Genomic DNA, 19,313 nt, shown 5'->3' with positions numbered 1-19,313 from the left:
ACCAGATCTCACATGTTAAATAAAAGCTGCTAAAGTAAGTTGTGAATCACTAGTCCTTAAGATATCCAAGTAAAGCTTGGGGTAAATAAGTGCATGCGTTTTCCTGCTTTCAGTCAAAGCAGCATCAGACACAGCAGCACACCTCACGCAACCCTGCCACTTAAAAGCCTGTTACTGACCATCACTGGTGTCAAAGTCAAGCCTATATCCTACCACCAGGGGAACGGCACACACAAGCATGTCTGTGCTGGAGTACCAGCTAATTCTGAGGTGAAGCTGCAGGGTGAGGAGGGTCACATGCTTCTTACCACCATGGCAAGACATGGAACTATTGCAGTGTGAGTGTCAGCTCACTTCTTGGTGCCTGCTGGAGCCACAAGGGGATGGCTATTGCACATACAGTGTAAAAGGAAGAGTAAGTTCCCCTACAGTACAGGAAACCCAAGTGGACAAGTATTAAAGCACAGGAAAACAGCCTTCCATGAACAGCAAATGTGAGAGGGTGGTGAAGTGGGAAGCACAGGCAATGAGGATGCGCAGTCATGACAGTGAGTGCCTCAATCTTGAAAGCAAGCATATCGCATGCATGGGGACTCTCATCCTGTTTAAATGATTATTGCTTGCTGAGCTTGATGTGAGAGTCAATCAAAACAAAAACCAGAAATAATCATAGGGGAGCAGGGCTGTCAAAGCTAAAAATACAAGAAGCTCAGGAAACATGACCATTGCTTATACACAAAGAGCTCATGCTGGGAGACACACCTCTCTAGTCTGATGCTAGTCTGTTGCCCCTGATGCTGCAAGGCACCTTTAGAACCAAATTTCACTTTTCATTTTAACCTCCATTACCTAATACAGGATTCTCTTCCCATGAACAAAGAGAAACCACGAGGAAGAGTCAACCATACAGTTAAACCTTTACATTCTGGATTCTGTATACAGGCTTCCCATTTAAGAATGAAACAAACTTATCTTTTTCTGACCAGAAATTAACTCCTAAGAAAAGGAGACTTAACTATAAAAGCTATAAAGAATATGCTAACTTCTAAACCTTTTTTAGTTCTTCTGGAAAGCCCTAATAAATAGTATAGACTTATCCTCAAGATTTAAAATTTCTTCCTGCCATTATAATACATTTTCCCTACCCCCGCACCACTAGATCCTAGTAACAATAACCCATTATGAGCCATAACTTAAAGCCCAGCATCCCAAGTACAGAATTTCCCTGTTGACCCCTACCTAGAACACTGTAAATGGCCTGCGGGTTGCCGAACTATCTGTACTTTAATGAGAAGCCATAGTCTAAGAAGACAAACTCTATAAAGTGGTGTTTCTCTCCTCACCAATCTAGCAGACATCTCCCACTTCAATGTGAACAAAGGGAGGGCATTGACTTTTGTATGCTTTCATCACTGCTGAGTTTCCTGTTGGGGTAATAACACTGCCCGGCACATATTTGCTGACTAAAGGACCTCCCTCCCATAGGAACTAGGCATCCCTGATCTCCCTATACACATCCATGGCCATTACCAATCCATGTCTGTCACAAGCTAGGCTGACATGGGGTTATCACTGAGGGCACTAACTGTGAGAGAATTTCTTAATCTAGCCAGTAGTTAGCAGTTAAGCATGTTAAATATTTATTAGAATAAGGTACAGAGACAGATGGAAGTTAGGAATCAGGGAGCTATGAGACTGCCGAGTTCAAAGAACTCATGGTTAACAGGCTTTGCAATCAAGGACCAAAAATAACAGAAAGAAAAGATAATTACTACAGAGCTGGTTGCAAGGACAGACTTTTTTCACCATCTTCCCTGAAGCACAAAGAGAGAAGCAATGTGTTAAAGATAAACATCAGTGTAAAATATTTAGAATCTCCAAACAGCACACAAAGGCCCAGCAAGAGAAAGCAGGAGGGGAGACAGATAGGTAGGACCTGGTAGCCCTTGCATAGATACAGCTCTAAAGAATATATCTAACTGGCTATTAGCCTTAACATGATTATCTGATGTTACCTAACTGACAGATGTTGAGTTGCTACACCCCATCTTTGTATCTAAATGAGTAATGCCCTGCATTGAGGTTCTAAAATCGGAGAGGAACTCCAGTCTCTCAGGTCTCACTGCTTGAATTTCAAATACCCAAGCAGCACTTCCACTGATCCTGTCCCACTTCCTGTTTCTCCAGCTGGGCTGTTAAAAAGCACTCAATTAAATGCATTAGCAATCCCACCACAGTAGGCTGATAGTATCATTGTTACAGTTTTAAGTTCATTTAAGTTGGCTATTATATTTCCACATCCTAGACCACACTAACCCCTTCCCTTCCAGAATAATTTTTAAAAGTATGTAGAAAACAAGCAATCTCTGAACATAAATATAGCAGTAAGCCAAGCCGTGCTTCCAAATCATTATCTATTTTGAGAGCGTAGAATAATACATCCCAAGCTAGTAAGATCCCCACTCTTTCAAGTACCTGTTTCCTTTCCATATTTCAAGTCTGTCTCTTGGGATTTGTTCACCAGGCTTACATGATGTATCCTGATGTGACTTCAACAGATGTAGGCCTTCTCATTTTATACCCAAAGGGAAGTGACAAGATTCAATATTTCTGACCACTTTCATTTGAACAACAGGGGTAATACCACCTACCTTTAAAAGTGAGATGAAAATTTATGGAATTTAATTTAATTACAGTGGTATTTGTCAACATTGTATTTCATAAACAGAAGTTTTGGTTCTTTTTCTTCCCTCTCAGACATTTCAGGCAGTAGACCATAGGCCTGACATGCCACGTTCTACTTCAAAAACACCCAGCTCCTATAATGTCCTTGCAACTTTCTAGGTGGACATGCAAATTAAATGCTTAGTGTCAAAGTGCTAATATGCACAGTCCAGGAAGGTCTGACCAGAAAAATTATTGATCTGAGTCCTCAAAAAAAACCCCACAAATGCCTGGAAAACTATAGAATTGGGTAATGCCTTCCACCCTCTTCTTGGTTAAATAGCCTGGGACTAGTGAATGTGGAGTAGATCAGTAAAAGATTGTCTCTCAAGTAGAGCCAATCCATTACTAATGCAGGTAAAAAGAATAGGGGTGCTAGAGGGATTACAAATGTGTGAGGGAAATGGAAGGTAAATGTGTTATACTTCCCTTTAAATCTGGTCACTACAGAGAACAAAGGGAGGTGTAAATTCTTCCCACCATGAAGAGGCCCAAGGACCTCTGACCGGTACTCAGAAACAGTGATGGCCTGAGCACATGCATTTAAAAAGCACTTCAATAACCACATCAGAAGTTTGAGGCCATAATAGAGAAGATCTTTATCCAAATCATAACAAAGGTTTTTCTATTTTATGTTTTTGTTTGTGTTTTAAGCTTTTCTTCAACAGTTATTGACTACCTATTATGTGCCAGGCAGGCACTGACTAATCAGAGAGAAATCACGAGTGCTTTCCAAGTGCTACCTGTCTCTCTGTACTTGTACAACGGCCACAGGACAATGGCATTATCTTCATTTAACATATGGGGAAGATAAGGTGACCTGCTATTGTGCCTTATTTTTAAGTAAAAAGCTGGGAAATTCCAGAAATCAGGTTAAAAGAGTAATTCTTATTTGCAGGTATTGGGCTTTGGTCTTTATTAGAATAAATGTGTTACTTGAATAATTGAACTAAAATCCCTTTTGAACTACTGATTTTATGGGGTTGGAGGAGAGTAGTGATGGAATGATCCAATGAAGAGATTCTAGCATCTTTTCAACTGGTAGATGGTTAGCCTTAATTGAGAAGAAAAAGAGATTTCTATCTACTCTGTCAAAGAATAGAAAAAAAAAAGGTATGTAACTTTTACCTGCTGCCAGGATCTAAAGGCATCATTCATTGGTCAAAATGCTTTCTGTCATTTCATTTCTTTTTTTCTTTTTTTTTTTTTTTGAGATAGAGTCTTGCTGTTACTCAGGCTGGGATGCAGTGGTGCAATCATGGCTCACTGGAGTCTCAACCTCCTGGTCTTAAGGTAGTAATCCTCCTGCCTCAGTCTCCCGGGAAGCTGGGACTACAGGCGCACACCACCATGCCAGGCTAACTTTTTGGGTTTTTTTTTTGATAGAGATGGGGTATCACCATGTTGCTCAGGTTGGTCTCAAGCTCCTGGCCTCAAGCAATCTTCCTGTCTGAGCCTCCCAAAGTGCTGGGATTACAGGTGTAAGCCACCGTTGTCTGGCTGATTTCTGTCCTTTCTAATGATAGGGCAGAGAGAGAGCACTGACTATGACTGTGGAGTCCAGTCTTCATTATTCTAAATGACCCAGCAATCTATTGCCTAGATACTATATCTACTCTCTGTCACAGATCTATGAAGAAGCACTTCTATCAGAAAGTTATATTGAAATTTGTAGAAACTTGACTTTTTAAATCATATTTAACATGGGGGCCCAAACTTCTGAGGGTAATAGTAATTTAGCAAGCCACTAAGTAGATGATATACAAAAAGAGACAAATGAAAATGGATTGTGTGAAACATCAGATCCAAGCAGCAGAAAAACAAGGACAAGGAAGGAGTAAAGGTGTTACACACAAAGAGCCAAGCAGGGCGTACTCAGAAATCGGGTCCTCCTGCCACCAGGTTTGAATGTCACCTGTTCAGATGCACAGTTAAACTTCGCACAGCCTGTGAGAGGGGAAAAACAGGGAAGAACAGAGAGAGGAGAAGAGACAGAACACAACTACAAGATGTTAGAAACTTGAGGCTGGAGTGGTGAAATGCACTAAGATGGCACATAGAAGAACAAGCTTCTGGGAGAAAGTCAGATATGTAAGAGATGAAACATTAGGTCTTAATTCTGTCCATCTGCAAAATGCAGAAGCTTTTCTTAGTTGGAATAAAGCTAGCTAGTTTGCCCTCCTTACCAATCAAGTGCAATCATCTTGTGAAGAGACTATCTAACCTCTAATTTCTGTGAAACTGTGGCAAAGGCATATAAGCCAGTACCTATATATTTTTCATTCTTCTTGCCCAGATGCCCAAGTCTTTTTTTTTTTTTTTTTTTTTTTTTTTGAGACAGAGTCTCACTCTGTCACCAGGCGCCAGGCTGGAGTGCAGTGGTGCGACCTCGGCTCACTGCAACCTCTGCCTGCTGGGTTCAAGCAATTCTTCTGCCTCAGCCTCCCGAGTAGCTGGGACTACAGGCGTGCGCCACCACGCCCAGCTAATTTTTTTGTATTTTTAGTAGAGATGGGGTTTCACCATGTTGGCCAGGATGGTCTCGATCTCTTGACCTTGTGATCCGCCTGCCTCAGCCTCCCAAAGTGCTGGGATTACAGGCGTGCAGATGCCCAAGTCTTTTTGATTCTGATACTACTAGAAGCTCTTTCCTCTGCAGGAATGCTTTCAGCAATCACTAATAAACAGAACTATATTTGGAAAGTAGATTATGGATAAAAAATATTGAATTGTAAGGCTATTCATTTTAGTATGCCACTCTTATACTTAAAAGTAACAAAATTCTACAATGGCTAAGAAAATACATTAGCTTTCAGAAACTGCTAAAAAGCCTTAGAATTTCAAATCTCAGCCAAGTATCAAAGCGTAAGTTCTAAATCCCAAATGAGTGATTCATATAGGTCACAGATGTAACTTTTCACTGTAATTTCTTGAAGAAAAGTAATTTCACCTAACGGGAGCAGCAATGAGCCCACTGATTCTCATTATTACTCCACTTCCCTTTTCACCCAAAGATTCTTAAGTGTACAACACACAGGCTATGTATGTTCTGGCCACCTTGCCTCCCAACCCGCCTTAACAGGCTTTTGTCTCAGGTATGGCAGTATCTCCATTTTACTGTTTTTGGACGATGATGGTTGTTTTATTACCTTGACCTGGAGCAGAAAGGCTTGGTACTGAAATGGCACCATCACTGGTGAAGGCTGAATAGAGGTTGTCACTGGAGGGAGATGGCTTAAGGGGCTGTAACAGCTGATTCTGCCCGGAGTCTGGGATATTGCCAGGAGGGTGGAGGGTCTGCTGGGGGTGCAAGACTGAAGCTGCACTCTGACCAGACAGGTTACCTGCCAAAAGATACAGTGGCATGAGGAAACATAACCAGCTTTCACCACATACTCATTAGGCACTGTTCTTATACATTTGGTTTGTTTCACCAACTGGTAAATGATGGATCAAAAGCTATAAACTGATGAAAGAACAAAGTCCTCACTAATGGAAGTGAGGAATGACATTAAGAATCAATAGTTAGGCTAGGCGCTCACACCTGTAATTCGGTACTTCGGGAGTCTGAGGCCAGCAGGTCACCTGAGGTCTGGAGTTCGAGACCAGCCTGGCCAACATGGTGAAACCCTGTCTCTATCAAAAATATAAAAATAGCCAGGCGTGGTGGAGGGCACCTGTAATTCCAGCTACTCAGGAGGCTGAGGCAAGAGAATTGCTTGAACCTGGAGGCGGATGTTGCAGTGAGCTGAGATCATGACATTGCACTCCAGCCCGGGCAAGAGGTACGAAACTCAGTCTCACCAAAAAAAAAAGAAAAGAATCGCTAGGTAATAGGGCTATCTATATATACTATTCCAGAGCTCTTTACTCTTTAGCTTTAGAAAACCTAGAGGGGCCACACATCTGAGCAGAGTAAAAAGACCGGAGTATGAGGTGAATACTCAGATGCCAATTTGCAATTCCATGATTGCCTTTTTTTTTTTTTAACCCTATTAGAGAACGTGTTGAATCATGTTTGTTAGGCAGTCTCCACTTAGACTTTCTTATAAACATGCATCAGAGATCAGATACAAAAGAAGTGCCAAAAAATGATGTAGTTGACTACAGAGCAATGGATATTTAAAATTATTTTTGGTTTGGCTGACTTCTCTCTTACAATCACATCTCTACTAATGGGCTGCATGAATTGGTCCTAATGTGCTAGATTTGGGTATCTATGAAACCTTCCAGAGAATGGAACTGCTAAGAAGTTTGCAACTGCTTTCTAACATATTTTAACCTTCTTTTTCTTTTCAACTAATCGGGTTAACACTACCATGATCTCGCCTAAGGATTAGGAATTCTTTGTCTATCCCAATTAAAATATAGTCCAAAGTTAGCGGGGTGTGGTGGTAAGCCCCTGTAGTCCCAGCTACTCAGGAGGCTAAGGTGGAAGGACCATCTGAGCCCAGGAGTTTGAGGCTATTGTGTTGTGTTTTATGATCACATCACTGTACTCCAGCCAGGGCAAGAGAGCGAGACCCTCTCTCTTAAGAAAAATTTACACACACACACACACACACACACACACACACACACACACACTCACTCCATTATGAGAGAGTATAACTTAACTATTTCTCTAATTTTAATGACTAGCAAGTTCTCTAACCTAATATAAATGAAATAAAAACCGTAATCAAGAAGTTACCACTTAGACATACACACAAATATCTATTTGATTATTACATTCATCTCAGTTGCAATTATGACTAACTCATCCACTAAAAGAATCTACCCAAACTTTATTAAACAGAGAATAATGTATTTTCTTCCAGCTGCCCAAGAGTCTGGTTAAATGTGAGTTATATGAATTAACAGGCAAAGCTAAATGTCTATCCTTAGTAACTATAAATAAAGACTACCAGTGGATAGCAATATGGCGTACAATGGAATAAGCCATTGTACTCACTAAGTCTACTTCTATAGACTCAAAAAGAGGCACAATAAATATAAGTACAGAAGTCATGGAAGCAAAAGTATCAGGAGAGCCAAATTCTTTTGAAATTTAACAAAAGTAACAAATGTTCAGCAGGTTACATACAGTTGGAGACAGAAACAAAAGATAGGAGGGCTGTGGCTGACCTAGTCTGGTGCTTTTTACCTGAAAGCTGGGGGCTTTTATTCCCCAAGGAACTGCTTCGACTAGACTTGCTGCCTTTGCTTTTAGTGGGTCGTCGTCTTCTCCCTGAAAGGGGAGCCGCTGGGGGAATAATAACAGCAGGGGGCACCTTGCCCAGTTTGGTATACAAAGATTCAATTTCATGCTTCTGGCGACTCTGCAGGTCCTGAATCTCTTTAAGATGTCTAAGAAAGATAACCAAACATAATTTAAAATACCGTAATCATCTTCATTCAAACAAGAATTAACAGCATATTCCTAAATCTGCTTTCAAGTATGTACTAGTTACTAATGAACCTTTTCCCCAAATGTACTACCATATGGTTCTAGCTTGTCAACTCACCTTGCTGGCCTTCATTACCGAAGCCATATTTCAATAAGCTCCTAGCCAACAACAAATGGTTGATAATGTTTTAGGGGAAAAATATTTCCTGACTTTTGAGGGCATGCACACAATAGCTGAATTTGCTACTCTGATTCAATTTGCCAAACAAAATCTACCCACATAATCATATATCCCAGTGCCATTACCAGATTCATTTGGTGGACTGATAAATAAAGAGCAGTTAATAGTGATAAAATCTACTATTAGTAAAAATAATAATAATGATACAGTAACAATACAAAGGTGCTGAAGAAGTTCTAGAACTAGAAATGTTGTGAGTCTTCATGAGTACAAGAGAAGCTGCTTGTGCTTGTGAGTCAGTAGTTGGGAATCTCGTGTGTGTGTGTGTGTGTGTGTGTGTGTGTTGGGGTGGAAAGGGGTCAGGGGTGGGGTGGGGATTCTGTAGCACTCTCTTTAAAAGAAATGAGACATTAGCATGTTGTGGCAAAAATAATATTAATCTTGGTTCTAGGATCTAGGTTTTAAAACCTTATCTGACATTCTTTCACAAGAGAAAATATACTTACTTTTCCCGTAGTTGTCGCAGCTCTAACTTTAAGTCTTCATCTTCGATATCTGACTCATTGTCACTACTCATGTAAGAAGAGTTAAATGAATTACTAAGGCTTTGACTTAGATTCTGGATAGGAAGGCTCTTTGAGCTCAGTTGATGAGGGGAGTGTGGACTACCAGAACCATCATCCACATCCCTACTTAAAAAGGCAGCCTCCAGGTCAGAAGATGGCCCATTTAGATGTGAAGGCTCTGATAGTTCAGGCTTTTCTTTCTTTGGTATCACAGCAGGAAGAACGGGCTGTTCCAAATCCATAAAAGGAAGAGATGCCACTGGTCCTTCTTTCCTTGCATTGGCGATCTTGTCCTCAGTTTTTGATACAGAGAAACGACCCACTTTGTTTGCTGTCGTTGTCACCTGAAAACGTCCAACCTTAGTAGGCTGCCCAGTGTCTGACTTTGCCTCTGAGGCAGGACTTTTGTGGGCACTATCTGGCACATCTGAAGAGATACCAGGGATGGTTATCCCATTTGGCTCTGGCTTCACCAAGGTACTCTCTGGACTACTACTTGATATCACCGAGGACTCTGAAGTGCTGGATTCAAAATGAACAGACTTTGCATCTTCTGACTTATTTTTACCCTCTTTCTGGGCATCATCTGCTGCAACTGAAACCTGATTAAAAAAAGAACAAAGTAAGATTAAAAACTGAAGTTCTCAGTATCTGATTTCTATCATAGACCATTTTAAAAAGGAAAAAAAGAATCACTTTATTTTCCTCTCAAAGAGTAGGCTAATTATCTCTTTACATAATGCTTCCATCTTTGACTCTGAAGAAAAATTGAATACCATAACAGAGAACACATCTGTACTTAGATACAGAGTCTGTGTGGCTGGCTAAGCTTACAAAGCAAATAACTTAATTTCATATTTCATGTAATACACAGAATTCAGATTCATGTCTTAGTCAACATATAAATAACCAAAGTTCAGGGGCAGGTGCAGTGGCTCACATCTGTAATCCCAGTACTCTAGGAGGCTGGAGTGGGCAATCACTTGAGGTCAGGAGTTCGAGACCAGCCTGGCCAACAGGGTGAAACCCTGTCTCTACTAAAAATACAAAAACTAGCCAGGCATGGTAGTGTATGCCTGTAATCCCAGCTACTTGGGAGGCTAAGGCAGGAGAATCAATTGATGTCAGGAGGTGGAGGCTGCCATGAGCCAAGATTGTGCCACCACACTCCAGCCTGGGCAACACAATGAGATTCCGTCTCAAAAAACTAAATAAATAAAATAAATTAACAAGCTGTCATAGAATTTTTAGGGTTGCCTCTGAATAAGAAAAACTATAAGAGTTAAATCCAATAAATGTTAAATGCCAGCTAAGCCTCAAGAATCAACACAACTAACTGGTAACTAAAAAAAGAGGATCCAGATCATTGTTCTGGTTTGTCCATGTATTTACAAATACAAACTCAGCCCACTGATAAACTTTCAGGACTTGTTTACAAATGAGAAAATTATCACCTACTCTCCCCAGCCAGAAGATTCTCACATGATGGACCAGCTGGTAAAATAAAGTGATATGGTATCATGTGTTTTCATTAAAGAATTAATCCTGGCTGGGCACGGTGGCTCACGCCTGTAATCCCAGCACTTTGGGAAGCTGAGGTGGGCAGATCACGAGGTCAAGAGATCGAGACCATCCAGGCCAACATGGTGAAACCCTGTCTCTGCTAAAAAATACAAAAAATAATCTGGGCTTGGTGGCGCGTGCCTGTAGTTCCAGCTATTCGGGAGGCTGAGGCAGGAGAATTGCTTGAATCCGGGAGGTGGAGGTTGCAGTGAGCCCAGATCGTGCCACTGCACTCCAGCCTGGCATCTGGTGACAGAGTGAGACTCTGTCTCAAAAAAAAAAAAAAAAAAAAAAAAAATTAATCCTATGACAATTATTCTAAATGTGGAAAATATTTTTATATACAAAGATGTTACTTAAGTTGGAAAAATTAGAAATGACAATGGAGGAGATTGGTTAGGTAAACCAACTGCTGGATGGCAAACATAGCTGTAACATTCAGAACAGGAGAAGTAAAAGTCTATTTTAGATACGCGAGTGAAAGGAAATACACCCCAAAAAGTAATCTTGGGAGGTGGGCAGGTAGATAGCATGACCATCTACCGTGTCTCTACTGTTTTAAGTATTCTATATTTTCTTTAATTAGTATTTATTACTTTTATTACGAAAATGCTAAAAAGAGCTATGAAGTACTATGTAACAGAGATTGCTAGACTGGTAATTATGTTCCAAATAGGTAGGCAGTAATTTTATTATAAAAACAACTCCTCCAAAGGAGGGAATCAAGGCAATGCAAAGTGACTGTCTTACCTGAAATCGTCCCATCTTAAAAACACCAGCTCCTGAACTAGTTGCTAGGACAGGGCCTTCTGTGACTTGAGAAACTGAAAGAAATACATGAATGAGGAAAATGTAAGTGTCTCTTTCCAGTTAACTTCTTTTCCCTTCGACTAGAAAAACAGCAAAATCAAACTACACATGAGGAAAGCTGTTGGCTGCAAAGATAACTTCCCTATCTCCTCTCTCCATGAGGCTTTGTCCAACAGGAGAAAATAGTTATTGTTTGCTCTACTACTAGATACTAACTACAACATTAATACATACTATAAAAACAAAGGTTAACAGGGACTAATAACTCAACTACTTTCTTTAATTCAGAGATATAAGTAAGCGAAATGAAGGATGAGATTTTACTGAGGACATTAAAGACCCATCTTTATTTTATTTTACTGAGATGGAGTTTTGCTGTTTCCCAGCCTGGAGTATAGTGGCGCATTCTCAGCTCACTGCAACCTCTATCTACCGGGTTCAAGTGATCCTCCTGCCTCAGCCTCCTGAGTAGCTGGGATTAAGGCATGTGCCACCACACCTGGCTAACTTTTGCATTTTTAGTAGAGACAGGGTTTCACTATGTTGCCCAGGCTGTTCTCAAAGTTCTGACCTCAGGTGATATGCTTGCCTCAGCCTCCAACAGTGCTGGGATTACAGGTGTGAACCACCATGCCCAGCTTAAGACCAATTTTTAAATGAAAACCAGCTAATTTTATTTTCTCAATGTAACACTTGGGTAAATTCTAGAATAGGACAGTACAGTTCTCAGAATTATTGATAAGTAGTTTGGGGCAATTTTAAAACCTTTCCAGGAAACAACACTTTGAGTTTCTTTCTAGAGATACATTTATTTTATGCAGCTAGTATGATATTGACTGATTTTGATGTTTTAATGTAATTCTGTATCTTTGAGATTGTTCCATATCAATACCTCATTCTTTTTAATGACTGCATAGTGTCATACCCATACATATATATTTCATATTTTAATTAGGCTTTTACTGATGGGTATTTAAATTATTCAGCATTTCTTTTCTTTTTTCCCCCGACACAGGGTCTCACTCTGTCATCTAGGCTAGAGTGCAGTGGTGCAATCACAGCTCATTACAGTCTCGACCTCCTAGGCTCAGGTGATTCTTCCTCCTCAGCCTCCTGGGACACTAGGACAACAGGTGCATACCACCACATCTGGCTAATTTTTTTTTTTTTTTAAGATGGAGTCCTACTCTTTCATCAGGCTAGAGTGGAGTGTGCAATTTTGGCTTACTGCAACTGCAACCTCTGCCTCCCGGATTCCAGCGATTCCCCTGCCTCAGCCTCCCCTGTAGCTGGGACTACAGGCACGTGGCACCACACCCAGGTAATTCTTTTGTATTTTTAGTAGAGACAGGTTTCACCATGTTGGCCAGCATGGTCTTGATCTCTTGACCTTGTGATCTGCTTGCCTCAGCCCCTTAAAGTGCTGGGATTACAGGCGTGAGCCACCGCGTCCAGCCCACATCTGGCTAATTTTTAAAATGTCTTGTAGACATGGGGATCTCCCTATGTTGCTCAGGCTAGTCGCAAACTTCTGGGCTAAAGCAATCCACCTGCCTTGGTCTTTCAAAGTGCTGGAATTACAGGCATGAGCCATCATTCCTGGCCCAGAATTTCTTGCTATTTTAAATATAAATATTCTCTTACAGATTTATACAATAAATATTCCATAAAGGAAGTGCTGAATTATTTCTATTTAAGACTGCAGTAGACATCACTATTATAAATTGATCCCCACAGAGGTTGTAGGTGGCTATCAGACCCTTGAATTTACCAATGAGAGGTGAGAATGGCTATCACTTGTAGCCTTACTTCGTATTTCTATCATTATGGACATTGAATACTTCCACATCTAAGTTTCTTTTTCTGTATCTTTTGATCCTTTTTGATTTAGGTTGAATTTTAGAAACTCTTTCTTTATATTAGCAAAACGAGTTCTTTTCATGATATTAATATATGCAACCCCCCCACAAAAAAAAATATGTGTGTGTGTGTGTGTATATATATATATATATCTCTCCCCACTTTTTCATTTATCTTTGCACTCAATGGCACTTTTCTTCCATGCAGAAAATTTTGTATCCATTACTACTTGTTTCTGAATTAGACATTGAACTTAACACCTCTATTAAACTTATCTGAGAACTTCAAACTGATCCATGGACCAAATTCAGCCTACTGCCTGTTTTGTAAATAAATTTTATTAAAACACAATTTCATTTATTTATGTATTGTCCATTGCTACTTTTGAGATCTGAGTAAGTTGCAAAAGACTATATGGCCTACAAAGCCTAAAATTTGTACTGTTTCGCCCTCTACAGAAAAAAGTTTGCCAACCCTGTTCTAGACAGTCGAAAAAAAAAATCCCCTTATGATTTCATATAGTACTACTTATCATATAATATTTCATCTTTGGTCCACTTGGACTTTACTTATGTCCAGGCTAGTGATCTGCTTTTGCTTTTTTCCAGATGGCTTTTGAGCTGTTCCAAACCACTTATAGAAATATTCCATCTTTTAGCTGGGTACAGTGGCTCACGTCTGTAAACCCAGTATTTTGGGAGGCTGAGGTGGGCGGGTCACCTGAGGTCAGAAGTTGGAGACCAGTCTGACCTATATGGAGAAACCGCGTCTCTACTAAAAACAAGCAAGGCGTGGTGGTATATGCCTGTAATCCCAGCTACAAGGGAGGCTGAGGCAGGAGAATTGCTTGAGCCCAGGAGGCGGAGGTTGTGGTGAGCTGAGATCATGCCAGTTTACTCCAGCCTGGGTAACAAGAGTGAAATCCATCTTTGAATGATTTGAAAAGCCACCTTTTTCATATTCTATATTCTCTTTTTATTGGTAGTCAACTTTTAATTTATTATTTTCATTGTATATATTTGTAATCTATGTGATCCTTTAATTTTTCCATTTCTAGACTCTCTAGACTGTTCCAATGATTTGCAAGTAACTTATTTTAAAATGAGAGCCAACTGAGAATATAATTGCCTTGAAAATAAAAACAATGTTTAAATTGATTAACTGAAATCTTATATTTGTATTTCCAGACAAACACATGTCCAGGCTATTCAAGTTTTTCTCTATCCTTATATATCCAGTGTCACAAAAGCTAAGAGGTTATCAGTAAATTAACTTTTCTAAATACAGTATGCTTTAATTCCCTAATCTGTAATAGCAAGGATCTGGCCTAGCTAATAATGAAGAGTCTTATCATTACCTCCTGTATAACCTTCCCTCTGCCAAATAATAACAGAATACATTTACTAATTTGCTAATCTTTCACATTTTAGATATTACTATCAATGCTCCTCAGTTATCAAATACATGAAACTATGTCTTTGAAACAGTAAACCTCCTGAATTCCTACAGGTAGGAATGGAATTAATAACAAAAGGAAGAAGGATGTTTCTCACCATCCTTCTGAGGCTGTGCTCCTGCTTCTGTAACTGCTGTTGGAGCCACCACGGACACAGGCTGTAAAACACACAGACACACACAAAATCTTTAGCTTCAGTCACTCAAACTTTTGCCTCATTGCCTTTCCTATGGTCTTTGTAAAAGGGTAGAAAGACAGTGTATGTGATGAAACAGTTATGTCTGAGGGAATTTTCTTTTCTTTTTTAAAGTCTAAAAGTCTGATGTAAAGAAAAGTACCTTTTAGGGCTGGGTGTGGTGGCTCACACCTGTAATCCCAGCACTTTGGGAGGCCAAGGTGGGAGATCACTTGAGGTCAGGAGTTTGAGACCAGCCTGGCCAACATGGCGAAACTTAAAGACAAAAACTATCCGGGTGAGGTAGTGGGCACCTGTAATCCCAACAACTTGGGAGGCTGAAGTAGAAGAACTGCTTGAACCTGGGAGGCGGTGGCTGCAGTGAGCCAAGATGGTGCCACTGCACTACAGCCTGGACAACAGAGCAAGACTCTGTCTTAAAAGAAAATTAAAGAAAAAAGGCATCTTTTAAAAGAAGGAACTTCTTCTCTTTCTTGATTGCTTCCTTAATTTTTCTCATAGGATGCTTAAGGGTATAACTTAGTATTCAGAGAAAAGTAGTTTCAATCAAAACATTATTTTATCTGGCAAAATTTAGCCTTCTCCAAAACAAAAATACAAAATCTATAGGATTGATCTGTGGTACAATCTAACCAGACATACAACTAGAAAAGTACCTTTCAAATAAAATCTATTCCATAGTTACACTCCTGGATCAGCATTAATCTTTCATTAATCTCTCATTTCTTTTGGATAGAACAAGCAGGGACTCTGAATACATGTTAAAGGTATTAATAATGGTTTAGGTTACAGTTTGTGTCCCAGGCATATAATTTCTTATGAGATTTTATCAAGATTGTAAAAACTTACACCAACTGCAGAAGTCACTGTGTTAATCTCTGGACTAAGTGTTCTTCTCAGTTGAGCATCAAGATCCTCTAGAGGTTGCTGGGACTGAGTGAAAACAATCAAGAGTAAATACAGTTCCTTAGCACCTTCAGAGCCACTATATATAGCCAATTTAGATAGGACACACTGTTTTATGCTTTGTATTGGTACAACGTAACATTTGTCTTTACAGAACATATAAAACTATACTCAAATATACTGCTTTTTTTTTTTTTTTTGCCACTTTTTCCAGATTGTGTATCAGTCTCTCAAGGCTTAGAGTAGTTCATGTTTTTGTAGTTTAAGAAAAGTCTTATTACATTCTATGTTTGATGTTACTCAAAGTGGTAGAAGAGTTATTTGTGCTCTCCTTAAAATATATTGTGAAAAATGTACAAAGATCTATTGCTAGATTCACTGTATCTCATGTTCCCTATTTTCTTTCTCAATTTTACACGTTTCTGGGAAGTTGCCCCTATGAATAAAAGATGGCATTAATATATTCTGTCATTATCACAGCATATTATTCTCTTCTTCAGGTCTTCCATGTATACTTCTTCCCTACAGATGGTGGCAGGGAGGTCTGGGTTTCCATCCTGTTAACTATTCTATCCACCCCAAGCACACAGCTTCCTTCTACCCTTCCATTCTCTAATCCTACATGTGTCTTGGCTTTTTTCAGTTTATTCTTGCACAGCCTTCACTTACGCCTTTCCCGCTTTATCTAGGAGCTAGTTATTTACCCTAACCCCTCCACATGTCTCACTTGCTATTTCTCATCACACTTTATACTCCCTTAGAAGTCTGAATACATGTTTTTAAATGAGAAAATAAGTTTAAAACTAAACTCCTAGGCTGGGCGCGGTGGCTCAAGCCTGTAATCCCAGCACTTTGGGAGGCCGAGGCGGGTGGATCACAAGGTCGAGAGATCGAGACCATCCTGGTCAACGTGGTGAAACCCCGTCTCTACTAAAAATACAAAAAATTAGCTGGGCATAGTGGTGCATGCCTGTAATCCCAGCTACTCAGGAGGCTGAGGCAGGAGAATTGCTTGAACCCAGGAGGCGGAGGTTGCGGTGAGCCAAGATCGTGCCATTGCACTCCAGCCTGGGTAACAAGAGCGAAACTCCGTCTCAAAAAACAAAAAAACAAAAAACTAAACTCCTGATTTATGGAATTTGACAATACACTTTTCCCCAAATTTGGTGGCTGATGGAGTACTTTCTCTGTTGGAGCTATTATTTTGTTGTGGAAAGTTCCGTATATGGTGTTCCCTTCTACATTGGGACCAAAGAAATAAGGATAAATTCCAACTCAGCCTCTCAAGTAAGCAATTTACAACGTTTTTCTTATTTCTTATATATGATGCAAAACTAAATTCCTAATTTAGTCTAAAAGTTTACTGGCTCGTCTCATGTCAGAAGCTTTTTCCTGGTAACAACAGATTCACAATTAGTACTTTTCTTATGGAAATTCAACTAAATGTGTTGGTGGTGGGCTAGGGTGGGAAAGGGAAATAAAAAATACTACAGGTAATTCTGACCACCACTGCACTCAATGAGAACTGACTGTGAGATGGGAATCTCAAGTTCATGTGGTCGGTCTCAGTTCCTCCATGAGTAAACTCATAATGTTAGCATCCCACTGAGCTGGGTGCCTTTTATTTTAAAAGACAAAGCACACATCGTTTTCATGAAACATCATCCCTTATACCTACTTATATGTAAGCTAATTACTTCATTAGGTGGCTAGTAAAAGAAATGATAAACATTCAAGAAAAAACTGGTTGCTCTGGACTCACAGAGAAAGTTTATGAGATGTTATTGTGCTTCTCTTCTGAGGTACTTTCAGAGTTAATTTTGATTATATATGCAATTTCACTATTCTACAGAATGTGAATGATAAAAGGAGCTATATGAGTCTGGCAAAATGTTAGCTTTGCTGTTTTCTTCCTTCATAAGATATAAAAAAATTAGTATCAAGTGTTTTTGCATAACCTGAAGCAAAATTACAAACAAAAGAGCTAAGAAGCTTCTTACTTTAAGTAGGACCTGGGTCACTGGCTATATTGTTTTAAAAGAAAGGTGTTACTAAGTCAAAGCCAAATAGGCAGAAGCCAAGACCATAGAGTGGAGAACTTTAACAAGCTTTGTCAAAAAAAGTAGGGCACAGGAAGAAATTTGTCAAGTCTTGAGGCACCTGGGTTAGAGGTCCTGGAAAAGGTGGCAGCTGCTCGCTGGGCAGAGTACCTGCGGGAATTTCATTACCCACTGGCAGCACCTACAGACAACGAAGCAAAATTCAAGTCCATGAGCACTAAATAGCAAAGACTGAATACTAAAGAGCAAATCAACTAATCTGAATGGACAAACTTAAGAATAAAATGTATCTCATTAAGGCATGTTTATCACCAATGTTACTCTGGTATCTGTCTTAAATAAATGGTATGACAACTAATGATATTAATATAGGGGTTACTATATAGCTATAAAATGGTACATAAAATGAATAGTAAAATACAGTAGAAAGTTGTTCCCGGCCAGGTGCGGTGGCTCAAGCCTGTAATCCCAGCACTTTGGGAGGCCGAGGTGGGTAGATCACGAGGTCAAGAGATCGAGACTATCCTGGTCAACATGGTGAAACCCCATCTCTACTAAAATACAAAAAAATTAGCTGGGCATGGTGGCGTGTGCCTGTAATCCCAGCTACTCAGGAGGCTGAGGCAGGAGAATTGCTGGAACCCAGGAGGCGGAGGTTGCGGTGAGCCGAGATCGCGCCATTGCACTCCAGCCTGGGTAACAAGAGTGAAACTCCGTCTCAAAAAAAAAAAAAAAAAAAAAAGTTGTTCCCTAGGAAAAACAGAACAAAGGCTGTAGGGTACATAAGTGGCAGTGTCCTGATATTCTTGAGCTACTTAGTTGGTACAGTATTTATGAGGCTTTTGCCATGCAAAACAAGATTTTCTGAGAAAAGAAAACAGTAGTTGGTTAAGAAATAACCAACGGGCAGATCGGATACAAAAGGCATCAGAAATCTTATACTATTATCAAGAATTTCTATCTTATCTGAATGAAGATTCTGCATTATCATACCATAAAAAGAACCTTACATCCACGAAATGCAGAAAGAGGGCTAAAGCATACAATACAGTAGACGTAACATAGCCTTGTTATTTGGAGAAGGTGGCAGAACAAGAGGAAACCCACCACAGCATTAATTAGATAATAAACTCGTTACTTCAGTCCTAGGATTAGGACTCCTCTGTATCAATTTCCTCACTAACTTCCAATTTTTTATAAACTCCGAATTGTACAACTGTGGAATCTACAACAAAGCCAAAAATTTGCTTCATTCTCACTGAAACAAAGATTATGAACTGCTGTATTATGTACATTTTGCTAACAGATGCATTTAGATCCCTTTTGGGATAGAGACTTCTTCAGTTTGTACCAATTCAGAAGAAATACCCGTATTTTACCCAAAAATTACACATTCTTGGAAAACTGCAGCACAATTAACCCCCAAATCCTGCCACATTTGAAAAAAAGAAAAATCTCATGTTCATTGTGTGGATATATATATATATATACATATACCCTCAAATTGCCATCAATTTGTTTAATAAATACTGTATAAGCCAGGTACCTTTATAACTGTGTTTCTAACTTGCAAAGCTGAATTGAAAAATGTAATTATTAGGG

At 39.6% G+C, this 19,313-nt stretch overlaps 1 protein-coding gene across 26 annotated transcripts in view; it reads right to left on the bottom strand.

The window, feature by feature from the left end:
• Positions 1–19,313, bottom strand: part of WNK1 (WNK lysine deficient protein kinase 1) — a 145,093-nt gene that overhangs the window by 5,511 nt on the left and 120,269 nt on the right. For 10 of the 26 annotated variants that reach the window (XM_010345034.3, XM_010345036.3, XM_039461696.2 and 7 more), the window contains 9 exons: positions 17,812–17,892; positions 15,595–15,678; positions 14,647–14,707; positions 11,174–11,247; positions 8,801–9,462; positions 7,871–8,073; positions 5,874–6,068; positions 4,579–4,671; positions 1,773–1,814 (listed from right to left, as the gene is read on the bottom strand). In XM_010345034.3, the coding sequence (XP_010343336.2) occupies positions 1,773–1,814; positions 4,579–4,671; positions 5,874–6,068; positions 7,871–8,073; positions 8,801–9,462; positions 11,174–11,247; positions 14,647–14,707; positions 15,595–15,678; positions 17,812–17,892 (1,495 nt within the window). The remainder of the gene's footprint in view (positions 1–1,772; positions 1,815–4,578; positions 4,672–5,873; positions 6,069–7,870; positions 8,074–8,800; positions 9,463–11,173; positions 11,248–14,646; positions 14,708–15,594; positions 15,679–17,811; positions 17,893–19,313) is intronic. The other 16 variants (XM_003934471.4, XM_003934470.4, XM_074403321.1 and 13 more) reach the window with 6 other exon arrangements.

This window comes from Saimiri boliviensis, chromosome 7 (genome assembly GCF_048565385.1).
Source record: "Saimiri boliviensis isolate mSaiBol1 chromosome 7, mSaiBol1.pri, whole genome shotgun sequence".
NCBI lineage: Eukaryota > Metazoa > Chordata > Mammalia > Primates > Cebidae > Saimiri > Saimiri boliviensis.
Note: the sequence above shows the minus strand (reverse complement) of the source record. Positions and strands in the feature narration are given on the sequence as shown.